General features: G+C 32.7%; 1 protein-coding gene across 6 annotated transcripts in view; it reads right to left on the bottom strand.

Moving 5' to 3' along the window:
* Positions 1-17,118, bottom strand: part of Cacna2d1 (calcium voltage-gated channel auxiliary subunit alpha2delta 1) — a 437,884-nt gene that overhangs the window by 31,742 nt on the left and 389,024 nt on the right. For 4 of the 6 annotated variants that reach the window (XM_074064875.1, XM_020156666.2, XM_074064872.1 and 1 more), the window contains 6 exons: positions 15,009-15,080; positions 13,131-13,202; positions 9,502-9,563; positions 4,359-4,435; positions 3,132-3,152; positions 2,418-2,478 (listed from right to left, as the gene is read on the bottom strand). In XM_074064875.1, coding sequence (XP_073920976.1) covers positions 2,418-2,478; positions 3,132-3,152; positions 4,359-4,435; positions 9,502-9,563; positions 13,131-13,202; positions 15,009-15,080 — 365 coding nt within the window. The remainder of the gene's footprint in view (positions 1-2,417; positions 2,479-3,131; positions 3,153-4,358; positions 4,436-9,501; positions 9,564-13,130; positions 13,203-15,008; positions 15,081-17,118) is intronic. The other 2 variants (XM_020156667.2, XM_074064873.1) reach the window with 1 other exon arrangement.

The following is a 17,118-nucleotide window of genomic DNA, read 5'->3' as shown; positions in this document are numbered from 1 at the left end:
GTTAATCATAGGATTTTTCATAATATTCATTTATAGACTCTCCAGTCACCAATATTTATTCAGCATCTACAGTTTACCAGGAAAAGGATTTGAAATTCAGTATTGAATGGAAACTCAAGTAGACACAAAGTGATTCTGTCAAGGACTGTAATTAAAATGAAACCTGGTCAGAGCTCTGAAAAAAGGACATGCTGAAGTCTGAGAAGCAGTCAACAGGGATGCACAATCTATTGAAAATGGAAAGAAATTCCCAGATCAAGGAGGTTTGAAATTAGGATTTGGAAGAGAGCACTATATGTGTGTATAAATATAGTCCAAAGTAGAAAAAAGAACAGGTGGGGAAAAGATGGTAAAGAACAACAACACCAGCACACTTAGGAGTGAGAGCTCAGTGTGTAGAATGTACAACAGGGTAGGTACTCTTTTTTCTCAGAGGTTCATATAGTAAATGATTCAGGCTCAGTGGACCATAACGTCTAAGTCAGGACTAAACACTTCTGCCTCTGGAGTAAAAGCAGCTAGAAACAGTATATGAAGATGTGTGTGTATGTGTATGTGTATGCAAATAAAATTTTATCTACAAAATAGGCAGCAAATCTGCAAGCCTCTAATTTAGAGTAAGGGGTACCTCATAGTGCACTGAGACATGGTAACAGATGATTTGAAGGCTGCAATATCAAATACAGATTGTTGTGAGGAAAATATAAGGCCTTTGGTTAGTAGTTAGCTGATAAGAACAATCACTTTCCTCACATTGAAGAAACTCTTTCTAGTTACAAAACAGACACAGTACTGGGACATAAGGAGGAAATGTGAAGGTAGAGAGATCAATTAGCAGGTGGCTATAATATTTTAGGTGAATAAAGGCAATGGCCTGGGGTGGGGTAAGGTAGAGAGTGATGGACACACTCTGTAAGTTCTAAGATAGAACTGACAAGATGTGGTGATTGGTTAATAGTTAGGTATCAGGGAAAGGGAGCAGGCAGGGACAAGTAACACATTCCAAGGCTCACATTGGGAGAATGGAATTTTCTTTCTTGAAGCAGCCCAAGAACTTCGAAGAGCTTTCCAAAGAGGACAATATTTATAAGATTCTAAATTTGAAGCACATTGAAGAAATATTCTCCTTAGTTTCCACGAGATATGAATGTTTTATGTGGAAAAATGTAGGGTAGACACAAAGTCTGGACATATACTCAATCCTATCTTGCAATGCAATGTCAATAAGTCATTTATTTTGTCTTTTTGCTTCTAGCTATTACAGGCATCTTGTTAGATTTAGGAGTCTTAGTGATCAGCAGAAGAAACAAATCTCATGGAAAAGTTTTTGACAGGAAGGAAGAAAATCAGCAAAGTATGTCATCCAGCAAAAGGAGGCAAAGAATGCCAAAGAGGGAGTGATCAGCAGTCTAGATGCCAAAAGAAATTCAAGGAGAGACATCTCAAAGGGAGAGTCACCTACAGCACCCAAAATAAACTTTGTTAATTACAATTTCTCAAAATGTTACATATACTTCTTATTTTCATGTAGAATCAATATTCAGAAATTTGTTTATGCCAAAATAGAGGAGTAACTCAAGAATTTTTAGAAGCCCTCTTTTGGTTTTTATAATAATTTTCTTTAAGTATACAAAAATTAATAATGCAAGCTTCTGCATCTCTTTTCTTCAATAATTTACACTAGGTAACTAGGAAATATATTAATTTTAACTGACTATATGTCTGCTAGAGAGGCAGTATCAAAATCTGAGGGATAAAATAAAAGCAAAGGACACTGTTGGATTATTGAATACTTTCAAACAATTACTAGAAATGGGGTAAAAAAGCTTTATATTAGGAATAGGGAAAGGAGATTATGTGAGAGAAAAATAAAATTAAGTAGGAGAAAAAAATGTTCAAATGAAAAATTATATGAAGCAATAACACTATATTAAATTTATATTTTCACATAGGCTGTATAAACAGAAATCAATTATGAGGTTAAAACATTCAAGACTTGTGAACAAATATACCTATTTACATATATATACATACCTATGTATACATGCATGAGTATGCATGTGAGACACACTGCCACATGGGTATATTTGTGTACATGTGTGCATTGTGTATATACATATACACACAAACTCTCCATGACTATTCCCTGCAGTGTGTATTCCATAGAAAAAAACCTGCATCTGTCTTATTAACCACTGTATACCCGGGTTGCCACACTGCTTAATATACAATAATGGCTTAGAAAGTATTTTAATGAATAAACAGGATACTGTACTGTCTTAAAGTCATTGTTCTCTTTGATTCCATCGTGTGACATACAATTAACCTACAGCAGTTTTGACCCCAATTCAGAACTTTTCTTGACGGTCTTACCCAATAATATGAATTATAATAAATGAAAACAAAACAAAACCAACCTTGGAGCTATGAATGTATAGCCAGATTCTTCAAAATTATCTGGCTTCAGGGTTTCAGAATCTGCAAAGATAATGTTACAAGATTAGATGAACAATACAGAGGAGATATTCCAAGATTCTAAGACAATTAAGAAGGCATTATCAAAAGTGCCTAGTAAGAAAAATTAAAAACAAACTACTTACATCCAAAAGTTGAAACAATAAATAACTATAAAGATCCTCAATGCTTCCCAAATAATATTATCACATCGTGGACCAACTTCATTATGTGATTACAATACTTATATCAGATAAAATGCTGCCTATGTTTTTCTCACTTATTAGCTCTAAAATAATCAAATATCTTTTTAAAAAGAGATAAATATCAGTGTTACACTAGGTATTGTATTTAAGATGCTAATAGAAAAAGTGTAGCAGTATTATGAAGTATTATGATAAAGAAAATGCTTTGATAAACTCTAATGAATTAATAACAATCTTTATATTAGGTATGAACTAGAAGGTAGAAGGATAAAAAATATCAATATGAAACAGGTTGTAAATGAACACACATGCATATTCTTCCCCTCACTTTAACTGGTAATGTTTCAGTGTTCACAAAGGAAAATCCAGCCAATGAAAAGCACAGAGGATAATATCCAATAGGAATGGAAATATCAGTGGAAATGTCAAGTGTACTAACAGAAAGAAATTGAACAACAAGAAAATACTTGCCCTTCATTTTGCCCTTTTTTGCTGTAAATCCATCAGAAAGAGAAAGCAGGGAAACAAAAAAAAAGAGGGTAAAGCAAAAGGGGTCACAAACAATATTTTATTCAATGCCTTTCTTGAATAAAAATATTGTGCATAGATCAAAGGTTCATTTATGTACAGCTGCAGTCTGGAAAAAAGACACATTTTTGAAATCTGGAAGGTATGTCCTTGTCAATTTTGCTAGATAACCCTCTCTGAACTTTGGCTATTTCAAGGGTCTATTTTGTAAAGTGGCTAACACAGGTACAATACCAATGATGTCAGCCTATTAACAGAAGCACTTACCAACCATTAAAGACTCACTAGTTATCCCCTCACTTATCAAGAACTAGCTCATGCAAAATTACCGCTTGTTAAAAGACCATCATATCTATTAAGTGAAAGTGCAACTGTAAATGTAGAGTATAGCACAGTACACCATGAACACCAGGTCTGAAAAGAATTTGTAAGAGGAACTGGCAGAGTCATGGAGGAAATTGTAGTTTAAAGTCAGATAAAAAAAGATACTTTTTTTTGTTTGTTTTGACTTAATCCTAACGGAAAAATTTTAGGTTGTTAATAATTGAGCAGTGTACAAAGGATATGATGGTCATTTTACTTTACTAAATCTAGTCACCCAAAACAAAATAAATAATGACTTAAAATATGCAATAGTGTTAATATTACTCCACATTCCAAATGATGCTTAAAAGGAGCTAATCTGATTGAGTTACTGAGACATTAATTTGGATTATGGAAATTAGTTGCCAAGCATGACACTATTCTGGCCAAATGCAAAAATAAATAAATAAAAGAGGAAAGATAAGAAAAAGAAAAGCTTTACTAGCACAATGCCATGAGTAGAGACCATGTTGAAACTTAGCATGTGAAACATTTCACGAGAGCTAGCAGACCCTTAAAATGACAGCAACAGAGGACACAGCACTGCAATGATTCTACGAGCACATAGCAAGGCAGGGAAGGGTGGTGGGGACTGCCAGTGAGACTGGAGTACCTGCTCATATTCTAGCCATGTAGAATATTTCTTGTTCCTTGCATGTTTGGAATGGGTTAGAATCATTGCTGTAGATTTGGTAATAACACCTACTAAAATGTATAAGCCTTGGGTATTCCAAAATCTAGACGTATTTAAACATCTGAGACTAGGAGATAACAAACAGACCCTGAAGTTGCTTTCACAGTACTTACATCTGGCCTGAGTTATTGTCTCTTCTATTTTGGCTTTTATATAGTAAAAACTGTAGGTTGGTAATACCAAGGCCAAACTGCAATAGAAACAAGAGAAGCATAAACACAAAACAAACAAAAATGAAACATAACTGAAAAAAAGACACATCAAGTTCATGGGAAAACCCAAAGATCTTACTCATGGGAAGGGATGTATATATTACTTTCACAAGAAAATGTATTCATCAAATAGAGCACTCAATGTCAGTCTTGCCATCTATAGTCATCCCGCTTTCTATATGGTTGGGAACCAAAAGATATATGGAAGATAAGCTACCAAATGCAACCATAAATTGGCTGACAAGAAATGACATAGGCCCTCCACTCTAGTTCCAGAAAATTAAATACATTTTGACAAACAAGAATGTTTAAAGAAAGCAATATATCATACCAACTTGAATACTGTCTCCTTAGCGTATTGTATATAATGTTAAAATGTTTTGTGTCAAACAATCAAAAATCACAAATGAAAGAGTTATTGCTACTATTACACAATGTATAAGGCATCTGACATTTATTCATTTGAGAGATTAAATACTGTTTTTGAAACTCTGATCCTTGGACAAATTCCCCAATGTCTGTTTGTGGGCAAATTCAGACCTTCTATAGTACTGAAGGGATTATGTGCATGTTTCATCACTTCTTACCCATCTGTATGACTAGCTATACAACTGATGTACTGTGAATATCCATACGATTTGTACAAGGACAAAAATATCTTAAGTTCAATAGTTCACAAGAGCCATGGTAGATGTCCTAAGTGAAGGAGAATGCCAGTGCAAATCTTAGGACAAGTTCAGAACACTTTAGACATAAAGGACATTAAAAAAAAACCTGTCATTAAAACCTTGTCTTAATGATTGCTCAAAATAAAAAGCTGTTAGGCAGGTAACCTTAATTATTTTTCAATTTCTAATTAATAAAACACATGGTGTTTACAACAACTCAGATTATGCAGCTTCCAGTAACAACTGCATATGGATAAGTTATCACACTAATACTCATGTGTAAGACATAACTGATGATTCCATATCACCACATGCAATTGCAAATGATCTTTGCTGTCTCTGAAAATAGAGGGAAGCTAGTGAGCTATGGATACAAAAAAAAAATAAATAAATAAAAGAGGCTATCTCTAAGGACCAATGCAACTACTTTACAAAAGGCAACAGTTTATTAATGTGGCCAATTGTATCCCCGGGCATTCAGTTTAATATTTACCCCAATATTAGTGATGCACAGGAAAAAATGTGCATCTCTAGGCCTTTGAGTTTTCTTACGTATTTGCAGATTTTTAAGTCACTCAAATCTTATGTATCCCCCTCAGCTTTGAGGATGGAAATACAAACTGTAATCACATTACATGTTATTAATAGCTATCATAGATTAAGATAAATTATAAATTACAGATTGTCCTTTTTATGAATAAAAATGTTGAAAATTCACTCTACAAAGAACAGGGGAAAGGAAGGATTTACTTGTTAAATTTAATCATGCAGTAAAGAAAGCAAAATGAGTAGATGCTTGTTACCTCCAATTCCCAAATCTTTCACCATCATTAAGTAATTCACTGACTTTCCTTATGGGAAAAGGTCAGGGATATAAAATGTTACGTAGATCTAATGAAAATTTCTACATTCATTTTATAGGTATCTTGAAGTGCAGGCAGAGATTAAAATTAAAATAAGCAGTTCAATCAGTCTGAAAGCAAGATGACCTTTCGTGATTCACTTGCCATTTATGAAACATAGAGCAAAATTACTGAGCATTGAAGACTGTCTTGTACAAATTCCTCTCAAGGGAAATTAGAGCATTTTTATGGCTCTATCAGCATTTATAGCTAAGAGAAACTTCTAATTAAAACCGATAACATTATATAATGTGACTGCTACAGTGTCACTCTGTGAGCTTGGGTATGTGAGATGTACTCACATACCACAAAAAATACTATGGAAACTCATGAGGAACACAAGAGAAACTTTAAAACTGGCCTGTCAGAAACAGTGTGTTGGTCTGCAAAACTAATGTTATTCACAGCCACAATCCTGTTCTATAAAAAAATACAGTTATACTTATTTTTAATTCAGCCCCACACTTGTTTCTTCCACATATTGACAGCTAACATTGAAGGCAATAGTGCTGTCATAGGCAATATTTGCTGTTTCTCTCCATATAAAACCAGTAGACCAAGGCTGCTTATTTCCTCTTGAAGATTAAAATGTAATAAAGCAAGTGACTACTAGGTAGATGGTAGAGCCCATGTTTTTGTGGCTCACATAAGCATACTTAACTGAGTTAAATGGGATATAATACACTTTTCAACTCATTTATCTTCATCAAAGTAAACTCTTCATTAAAAAGAGAAAGAATCCCATGAAAATAATTTATCCATTACTATATTTCAAAATATAATATTTAAGTTAGAACAAAGTTGAAGATGACAGAATTCACCTGTCCATAATTTGGCATTGCATTCATTCAATCAAAGCATATTTTTTCTTCCAGTTAAATGTAATATTTTGTTCTAATTGTTATTAGAACATATTGAATGTATGTATCCAGAGATTCAGGGATGCAATTATAAGGGAAGCATATTTAATTTGGACCACAGTTAGAGACGTAAGAAGGGAATGTGTAAGGAAAATATGCAAAGTGAAGAAGCTGGGCCTCTTCAGAGAACAGTGAGATGTGTGATGATAGAGCAGCAGGTTGGGCTAAAAATGTGTGATATGAATATCAACTTTAGAAGTCCAAGTTTAATGCTTGTTAACAGGGATAGACATTGAATTTGAGGAAAGAACATTAACCTGTCCACACTGTGTTTTATTACTGGGTGTATGAGTGAACAGGCTGAATTAGAAGCCATTTAGGAAACAATTCCAAACATACTCAAGCAGAGTGTCATGAAAACTTTACCCCCAAAAAGCCTCATAACTGCAATAGAATCAGGCTTCATTAATGACTCATTGTCAGGGTACAGTGTTTCTAACACAGAGCTTGTTCATCTGATCAACAAAGGCATGGAGCACATTTCTACACAGTGTACCCAATAATTTCTTGTATAATAAAATCATCTGTGAGGAGACGGAGCTCCAAGATGTCACCTTTCTTCACACCTTTTGACAAATTTATTGGAAAACTGAAAAGTGACAGCAATCAAGAAAGAGGGAGAAAAAAGAACAAGTTGTTTATGTCTATGACGACTGTATGCATGTGAAGAAATACCTAGATAAAAGTTAGAGATAGGATTCAGTAGAAGGAAATAAGAAAAATAGTTAAAACAGTCTCTGCTATTTCTCAGTAGGTCCTAAAACTGAATACAGTGAAGAGGACTGGCAAGTAGTACATCAAGACATCAATATTTATGTTCTCTTCTTCTATACTGCCTATGCCATTCCAAGAACAAAAGAAGACAGTTTCCTATGAAAACAACCTTGCAGCTCTAGGGGTGTCCCCAGCACTCTAGGCTTCCCCAAAAGATTACGTGTATATTCTGCAGAGTTGTAAAGGAAAGACACAGAAATAGTTGCATCCAACAGGCTTATTAATTAGAATACATATTAATTGGATATACAGTTGAAGAGATCTCCACATTTGAATATTGCAATCAAGGTTTTGGACATCATTATAGGAGTTTGACAAGATGAGACAGATTTGAAACTCCTTTAATTTAAAAATTCTTCAATATTTTCACATTCAAAATTTTCAATTCGATACATATTTGGAGAGTGCCTACTGTGTGCAACTGTTTTTGGAGCATGTGATTCAGAAATATGAATCAGGAACCATTCTCTGCCCTCTTATTTAGTATTAAGAGAATACATATGATAGTCAACAGAAATAAATTTCTCTTTTATGTAATTTCAGGCATATGTGCTTGTGTACAATGTAAAATGGTGAGAAAGGCTGTAGAAAATGTAAGACAAATGAGGGAAGTGGAGTGTGGTGAGACAAAATTTTAATTAGAATTGTTGAAGGCCTTTCGGAGGAGATAAAAAGTAAGCTAGAATGAGAATAAGGTGAGGGAGTGAGCATATGACTATTTGGAGGAGGATATTTTAGGGAGAAATGATCAGGAACAGAGGCCCTCAAGCAAAACAGAACAGTATTTATGAAGAAAGATAGCAAGAGGACAATATGGCTTAAGAAGAGGGTGTTCAACGGAGAATCTGAGAGAGAAATTCAGAGAGCTAATGGTAAGTGGGGTCAAATGACCATGACAGACTTTGGCTGGTACACTGAATGAGATTATTGGGGGGTTTGAGTAGAGGAGACTGATTGAAATAGTGAATTACTGGGTGGTTTTGATTAAATTGAAACAATCTAACTCAAGTATATTAAGAACATTTTTTCATTGTGTTGAGGATAGAAACGGACAGCAGACAGAGTTACACTACCAATGTAAGTAGTTATGTACTGTAGTGGCAGTGGAAGTTTCCTCTGACCAATCCTATTTTTCTCAGTGAGATGGAAGCAAAACCAACACTTGTGAGAAAAATGGGTGAGACAGTGCTGCATGCTTGAAGAGAGGAAAGAAGCCATCAAAAGTCATCTATCAGCATCTAAAATTTACTAAATTATTGAGCTCCCAAAGCCTTATTAAGTCCCACTTGAGGTTAGAGTTCATGAATTTTAGGTGATATATGAGTTTGCAAGTGCTTTATTTCAGTCACCTTTAATGAAGTATATAGTGCTGGTAATAGGAGAGTGCTATAGTGAAGAAAACATGGAGAAGAGAGCCATCAAGGGCAGTGGTTTTGATCCATTTATTAGAAAAGGAAGAGATAACAGTGATCAAGGTCTTACATAGAGCTTTAGAAATTCATTCAGGTAGAATGCTCAGGTTGATTTGAATTCTCCATCCTTGTGAAAAGTGTCAGTTCATTTTGTCCTGGCCATCAGGAAAAGTACATCAGTGGTCAGAGCCCACTTTCTGAAAGATGATTGGGTATTAGGCTGTCTAGCTTTCCAAGGCCCCGCAATGGAAACGATCTACACATCACTGTACTGCTCTTTGGCAGTTGAAAATGACTACTAAAAGTTAGAAAAAGACACTGAAGTGAATACTTTTTGGTACAGTGCACATATAAATATAGTTAATTACCTGTAATCTGTCCCATTGACTGGCGTCCATGTGTATGTCCTGTTTCCTTTGTCAATGTATCTCTAGAAAGACATTTGGTATGGTTAGAATCACCTTATAACTATATGAATTTATATGAAGGTAGAAATAGAAACAATTACTTACAAAATTTGTGGTCATTCAATAATTTTCTTCAAAAATGAATTTATTCTACATTTATTTATTATGCCATAGATGTGTGTTTGCTTTTGTGTGTATGAGAAGCAAAATTTTAGAACATAAATACCCAAATGATAAAGTTTAAGGACATATAAGTATAGTTTATGCAAAAGTACTGTCCTCAAAATTTTGAATACATTTCTTGAAAAACAAACTTAGTAATGAAATGAGACTACAAAATATTGCACAAGGCTAAACTATATCTTTATTAAGTGAATTTAAGAGTAACTGACAATATCAGGAGGTGAATGTAGTCAGCATTGTACAGTCAAACATATTACTGTGAAGCTGTTACAATGGTACTAAGCAGCACATTACTCAGTGTCAATGCAGGCTAAGCAAACCCCTAAGTCCACTAGGAAAAGGAAGTTCAGAATTAGGCAACTTCATGGATATAGAATCTTTCACTGAACAATAGTGAGAACATTCTTGTTCTTTCTCCATTAGAAGGCACATATACAACTTTTAATTTTTTTCAGTTATCTCCAGCCTTATCAGCCTCAGCTCAAAAATAACATTTACTTAAAAATGATAAAATAAAAATTTTAAAAAATAACATTTACTGAAGCACTATTCAGTCTTAGGAACTATGTTCACTACCTTACTGTTGTTTTCTTATTTTCTCAAAGACCTGGAGTAGATATCATTATTTCCCACAACTTATTAATAAAGAAATAAGCCTTAAAGAAGAGGTGAGGCAGTTAAATGTTCAAGTTAAAGAAAAATATATGGGTTTAAAAAAATTTTTTTAGCACTGGATCCAACCCAGGGCCTCACATGTGCTAGGCAAGTGCTCTACCATTGAGCTACCATCTACACACCAAATCCATTTTTACAACTACATAATATGTGTGGGTGGGTGGGGGAGGAGAGAAACAAATTGGGGGAGGTAAATAAGAATGATGATGGAGTAATAAAAAACCTAAAAGCTTTGGAGACAATCTTCATATATTTGCTTCTGCTCACAATAAAACACCACAAACTAGTGTTGTTCAACAAGTTGTGAAAGTATCACAGGATACTTTATTAGGGAAATAAAAACTCATCTTCTTAATTTTAGCAACAGAAATTATAATCTTGTTCTGTGATTTGTGACAAAGCAATATCTATTTTTTCAACTTCTAAGTAGGTTTGGGGATATATTCTAATTGGCTTTTTGAGGAAATAGTTATTAGAGTAAGGGTGTTCAATTCCAACATTTTCAATAAACTTCTGCATGAGACAGTACAAATGCATTCTAAAGTTAGCTGAAGCCTACAGTTATAAACAAAGGTTTATTGATGAGTACATGTAAGCACAAACTGTTTTCTGATTCTGATAAATTAGATTTAACTGGGCATAAATTCAATTCTGATTTAAATTTAACTCAATAGTAACAAATTCATAAAAAATAACATATGAAAATGAGATTTTTTTGTATGTGAATTAAGTTTTGATTATTCATATCTCTTACTTATTCCATACATTTAGTTTTTACAGGATAGCTGGGATCCTGAAAGACATGACTATGAAAAAATGTTTATAAATTAATTTGAGAAAGTTTTGGGTGAGAAATATTCAATCAGATGTGAAGAAAGGCTTTGTGGGAAACATATCATATGTGAGAAATTTAAATTACTTGCAACTCATTGTGCTAAGTATTGTGGATGTGCTAACATTGGAGTTTCCTATATCATAGATGTAGAAAATGGTGTAAAGAAAAGTTATATCATTTCCTATAAGAAAAAATGATGAACTTCCGTCACTATCTGACCACAGCCTGTGGAATTCTGCTACATCTGAGTGAAACTAAACATTTTAACTTGAAAGCTAGTCTCACATAGTAAACATTCCTATCAAATTCCATATAGAGAGCAAGTACAAATATGGTTTTCTATACGCTATAATAATAAAATCAGAATAATTATAATTTTTCAACTTTTATAAATGGATCAGTGAATACTGACAAAAAGTATTGATTCAAAGTAAAGAAAAATTATCCTTGAAAAGAAAATACAAACATGTACAGAAATATAGAAGGGAGAGAAATACTGTAATAAAAGATGAGTTTCATCTATTTACAATTGCATTTAAGAGAAAAATTCAAAAGTTCTAAAACAGAAAAATACAGCCTATAAATGAATATTGGTCAAAAAAGAACTTGCAGTAAATTGAAGGAGGAGAACATCAATGTGAGTAAACAGAAAATGACTTTGTAAGCTAAGAAAAGAAAGTGCAGGTTGGAGTTCATGACACATGATGGAGAAATTGCCCAAAATTTCCAAGGTTGGAGTTCATGACAAATGATGGAGAAATTGCCCAAAACAGTGTACGTCTTTCCTGCCGGAAGAAAGAGGGGAAAGACCATGGCTACATTGTAAGTAAACAGAGTTGATGTTTCAATGAAGACGAGATTTTTATATACTTCCTCTCATGTCCTGGTAATAGGAAGCCACAATGATGTTAAATTGAGAAAAGCAATGTGCTAATGAATGCTATTTAGATCCTGAGTCCATTTTAGGGAAAGATCTGCTGAGGAATTAGGGAGAAAAGCATATATCTAAAAAGCATGAGTTAAGGCAAAGGATGTAAGTTATATATAAAAACTTAAACTTCTAGCCGTAAGAACTTCTGAGTCCCATATATTTTTGAAGCATTCAAATATGTGAAAATCTGTTTTTATTCTTCGTATGACTGATGGTGGATAGACTCAAACACAAAGATGTCTTTCATGAAACATAAAGTAATATAAGATCATTATAGAAGCCAGTTTCAAATGAGGACCATTATGTGATCACATGATTTAATTTCAGATTTAAATGCAGGACAATTATAAAGCATATAAATAGTAAAGGGAGATAAGTCAAGCTAGAAACAAATTAAAAAAACTAAAATATAAAATGTGGACTGTAACAATTGGAATATCTGCAGGTATAAATAACATAACACACAGCTATCAAATATGACCTTGAATTTTTCATTTCTTGAATTTTTTATTTCTGTTGTCTAAAGCATGACAGAAATTACACTGTACTTTCTTTTTTGTTTTTTGTTGTTGTTTGGTGTAGTGCTGGGGACTGAAGCAGGCCTTTGTACATTATTGGCAAGGGTACTACTGCTGAGAACACATTCCCAGCCCAATGTGTTCTATAATGAAAAACCATCTAATCATAAAATATAGCTGTCAAGAGTACAGTTTTGAACAGAATATATTGTTAATGATATAAAAATATATTAAGAAATCTAAATCAACATTATTTTATAAAAACAAAGTTGAAACTATCTTAGTGAAAAATTCCTCTGGCTAAGTGCCTTAAAAAAGAAAAATTGTTCTCAAAGACATCCCTACTTTATTGTAAATATTGGATTAATAGAAATGGAAATCAAATTGCAAATATCAACTATTCTTAATACATTCTTTTACTTAAGAATAAGCCTGAATTAATTCTTACCTCATCTTGAGATTTAACAAGAGTTCTGAAAGTTTTTTCTCCACTTTCTCCATCTATCATTTTATTTCGAATCTAAGGGAAATAAAACAATTATTTCATTCCAGGAACCAAAATGACATACTGGAGTAAGATTATTAAAATACTAATTTCATAAGATTTTCCTCATTTCAGACAGGCTGAATAAAAATGGTAGAATGGTTTTATTGTTACTTGTAGTTCTCTGGGATTTTTTTTAAATTGTCATAACCTTTTTGTATTAATTTAAAATAAGAGAAATATTCTTAATGAAAGTTTATTTTAAGCACTCATTAATTTTTCAAACATAATTAATAAAAGAGTGGTCAATTGTTTTGAGGGCTAGCAACATTCAAGTGAAAAGTAGTCACCGAGAAATAAAAATGCATTTATAGTTAAAGATTAGCCTATAATATAAAATATTTCAAATTTCTCTTGCCCAAATAACCACGTGATGAAGGATTTAAAATTACACAATATAAACTCAGGTCATATTTGTTCACAAAATATTCCAATGTACTGGAAATTCTCAGAATTTCCTTTAACATATTTCTCATTCTATAGTCATTCCAGTGATTTACATTTGGGTTATGGTAAGTACAAATGACAACTGAGCAAACTTAGTATAGTAAGAGAAATAATTTAAATGTAAAGACTGCTTGATTAGTCTAATTTAGTTAAAATATTTGGGGTCTGAAAGTGAAAAGCAGATAATAGTTCCTCATGTAAACTGTGTGTCCATTATGAATTGCTCAAAAATAGTAGCACTTTACCATGAACCAGGTCTTTTTCTAAGTCTGTTATATTATTTCATTCAATCACTATGTTAATTGAGGGGGACTGAGCCTTAGAGAGTCTGAAGAAAGTTCCTTATGATGTCTCAGTGGGAGAGACATCAATCTCATCACCATTACTTCATCTAACTTTATTATACCAAACTATTTACCAAGTTTATTATACAACAAATATTCATTTACCACCTAAAACATCCTACCCCATGGCTCTACCATAGGTAGCATAATTATAATAAAAAATTAAATGTTATAGCTGTAGAATGATGGAGTAAATTGTAACATGTGTAAATAAAGTAAAAATTAAAATACATTATTTCAAGTCATAATAGAATTATGGGGGTCTTTGCACTGATAAAAGAAGTTAATTCATTCAGAAAGATTAAAAATATCTGTGTTCTGGAGGACAAAAGTCTGGTTCTGCACATCTTTGCTGAATAGTCATATACAAACTATTTGATCTCTTTGCATATCAAGCATCATCACTATAAAATATATTATAATAAGGATAACATCATTTCAAAGGCTATAGATAATCCACACTGCTATATGTCATGTATTGAATAAATGACATTTTATTACTAAAATAATTACCTTTATTATTATGAAAGACTCTCAGAGGAAGTAACATGTGACTTTGGTTCTGAAATCAAATAGAACTTTGCTGAGCAAAGTGTCCTAAGACAAATATGGCAACCTTTTTCTTGCTGCTGCTCATCCTTGTGGTTGGATGGTTGGGTTCCCTCCAACTTTTCATTCAAATGCGTAGCAGCATCCATCTCTATGATTTCTATTGAAATGAATGCTGTTTTTGTACTGAAATACTTAATCAGAAAGAAAAAAAAGGAAGATCACACCCTGCTTAAAATATTTATTCCTTCTCATATGTTTTCTTTTAAATCAGGACACCCCAGAATCTAGAAATTTTAAAGACCAAGAATGTTGAGATTTGTGGTTAGAGATCTAAGAGACTGCCTAACACAATACAACTGCTGAACAGATATGTGTAAAATGGAAGAAAGAATCTCATCTCAGACTTGAGGTCTTGTTCATTTCTGTGGAGTACACTCACCTCTACTTTAATATCATTTTCTAACTCTGCATCAAGGAAATCCAATGTGACTGGTTCCTGAGATTTGGGATTCTGCACAGAAGACAATAATAATTCGGTACATATAGAATTATAAAATAATGCTGTATACAGAATTATTCAATGGATATTTAAATAAGAAATTCATTCTATAAAAATTACTTACCTAAGATACACAAGTACATAAAGGTTTCTTCTTTTGTATGCATATGAAACTAAATAACCAGAGCTAGAGATTGAGCTTTAAATGCAGCAAACTGTATTACATTATATATAAAATGATACTCCTAGGCTGATAAATTTACCTCATATGACATTATGTTAGTTTTTCAAATATAAAATGAAGACTCGTTGGACTATTTTATAAAATATATTCATATCCATTTCATCCTTACTAAATAATAAAACATCTCATACTAGAATTTCAAAGTTAACTAAACAATAAAGTCATATTAGATGTATAAAATTTTAGAAATTAGACTTTAAAATCTTTATTTAAATAAATATTATTGAAATCTGATAATTAATAATATGGCAATAATAAATGCAGATTATACTGAAAGTTCAAAGATCACTAAGTTTTTGCTCTCAGCCTCCAAAAAATATCCAGATCACCACTATTTTAAGCATCATTTTAGGAGGATAGATGTATCAAGATAATAGCCATAGGTAAAAATTTTGTTAAAAGCCAGCATATCCTATTTAGATGTCTAATGATACAGTGTACATGGCATATATTTATTTTGTAATTATGGCAAAATGCCTTCCACCAAGGAGTAACTCTATTTCAATAATGAAAACTTTTGATTCTCATGGCTTTTGATGAATGAGAATTTTTCATTTTAAAAAATAATCCCACTTACATTGTTAATTTAGAAAATTCATTGCCTAAGAACTCTATTATTATAATCAGAAGTATCTGATCTTTCAAAGGTGAAAATATTGACCGCTGTTGGGGATGGTATGTTTTTGCTTTAGCAGCAAATACTCACTTGAATAGTACCATATTTCATAACTTAAAGATAAAAGCCAATATTAAAAATCCTTCAAATCCTTTGTTGAAAAAGTGAAACCTTTCACTTTTAGAACTGCTTATTTAATGTCCCATAAAATAAATCATGTTCACACAAACACCATGTTTGTTAAAATTTTAACAAACTCCATGCAAAACAAAGTGAAAGTAATCAAAATGATAAGAGGAAACAGAAAGGAGAGTATTTATCTTACATGCAGTGCATAAGGCATTAGCATGACCACACCCACACGGCATGCAGGGAGGAGGCATTATCAGGAAGAATTGGCAATGTGAAGGTCATGTCCCAGGCCAACATAGAGAGACAGAGAAGAAAATGAATCATAAAAGAAAAATGTCAATGCATAACTTGTATTTGTAAATGGCAACCTGGAGGTCCACTTTTTTTTTTTTTTCCTAAGACTCATCACAGGCAGAGAGGAACTGGAAAATTCAAAAAACACAATCTTCTAAGAGGAAAGCCCCAAGACAGGCTGAAGAAAAGGAATCTATTTAGTCTCTTGGTCACTGAATGCCCATTATTTTGCTTATTCTAAATACCTAATAATTCTCATTTGCACAATTTGCATGTCAGCTAGCATAATGACCACACCATTTGTGGAAATAAAATAAAAGACAGGATGCAATATCAACAACTTTAAAATTTCTAAAAATTAATACTCAGTATTATTATAATGGCTCAGCATTCAAAAATATTCCCTAAACAAGAAGTGTTATGTGGCTGCTAGCTTGCCATTTGGAGTTTTCTTAGAATGGAAACAAAAACAAAAATAAAACAAACCTTTATTCAGGTTTTTAAATTTTTTAAATTATAATATTTACATGCAGAGGTTGCTGCAAAAATAAAAATTCACTAAAAAATGCACATGACCACAAAATATATAATTAAGGTACTACATAAAAAGGAGCATGCAAGGAGTTTAACAAAACAATTTAATATTTCAAGAAAGGTATACAAGTACTTTTAATCTCTTTAGAAATCATAAAAGAGCTGAAGATTTTCACACACAACATGAGATTCAGATGGTCAGAGTTCTAGATCTGGAAGGGAACTCAATC

Source organism: Castor canadensis, chromosome 2 (genome assembly GCF_047511655.1).
Source record: "Castor canadensis chromosome 2, mCasCan1.hap1v2, whole genome shotgun sequence".
Classification (NCBI taxonomy): domain Eukaryota; kingdom Metazoa; phylum Chordata; class Mammalia; order Rodentia; family Castoridae; genus Castor; species Castor canadensis.
The sequence above is the reverse complement of the archived record's forward strand: the minus strand, read 5'-3'. Positions and strand labels throughout refer to the sequence as shown.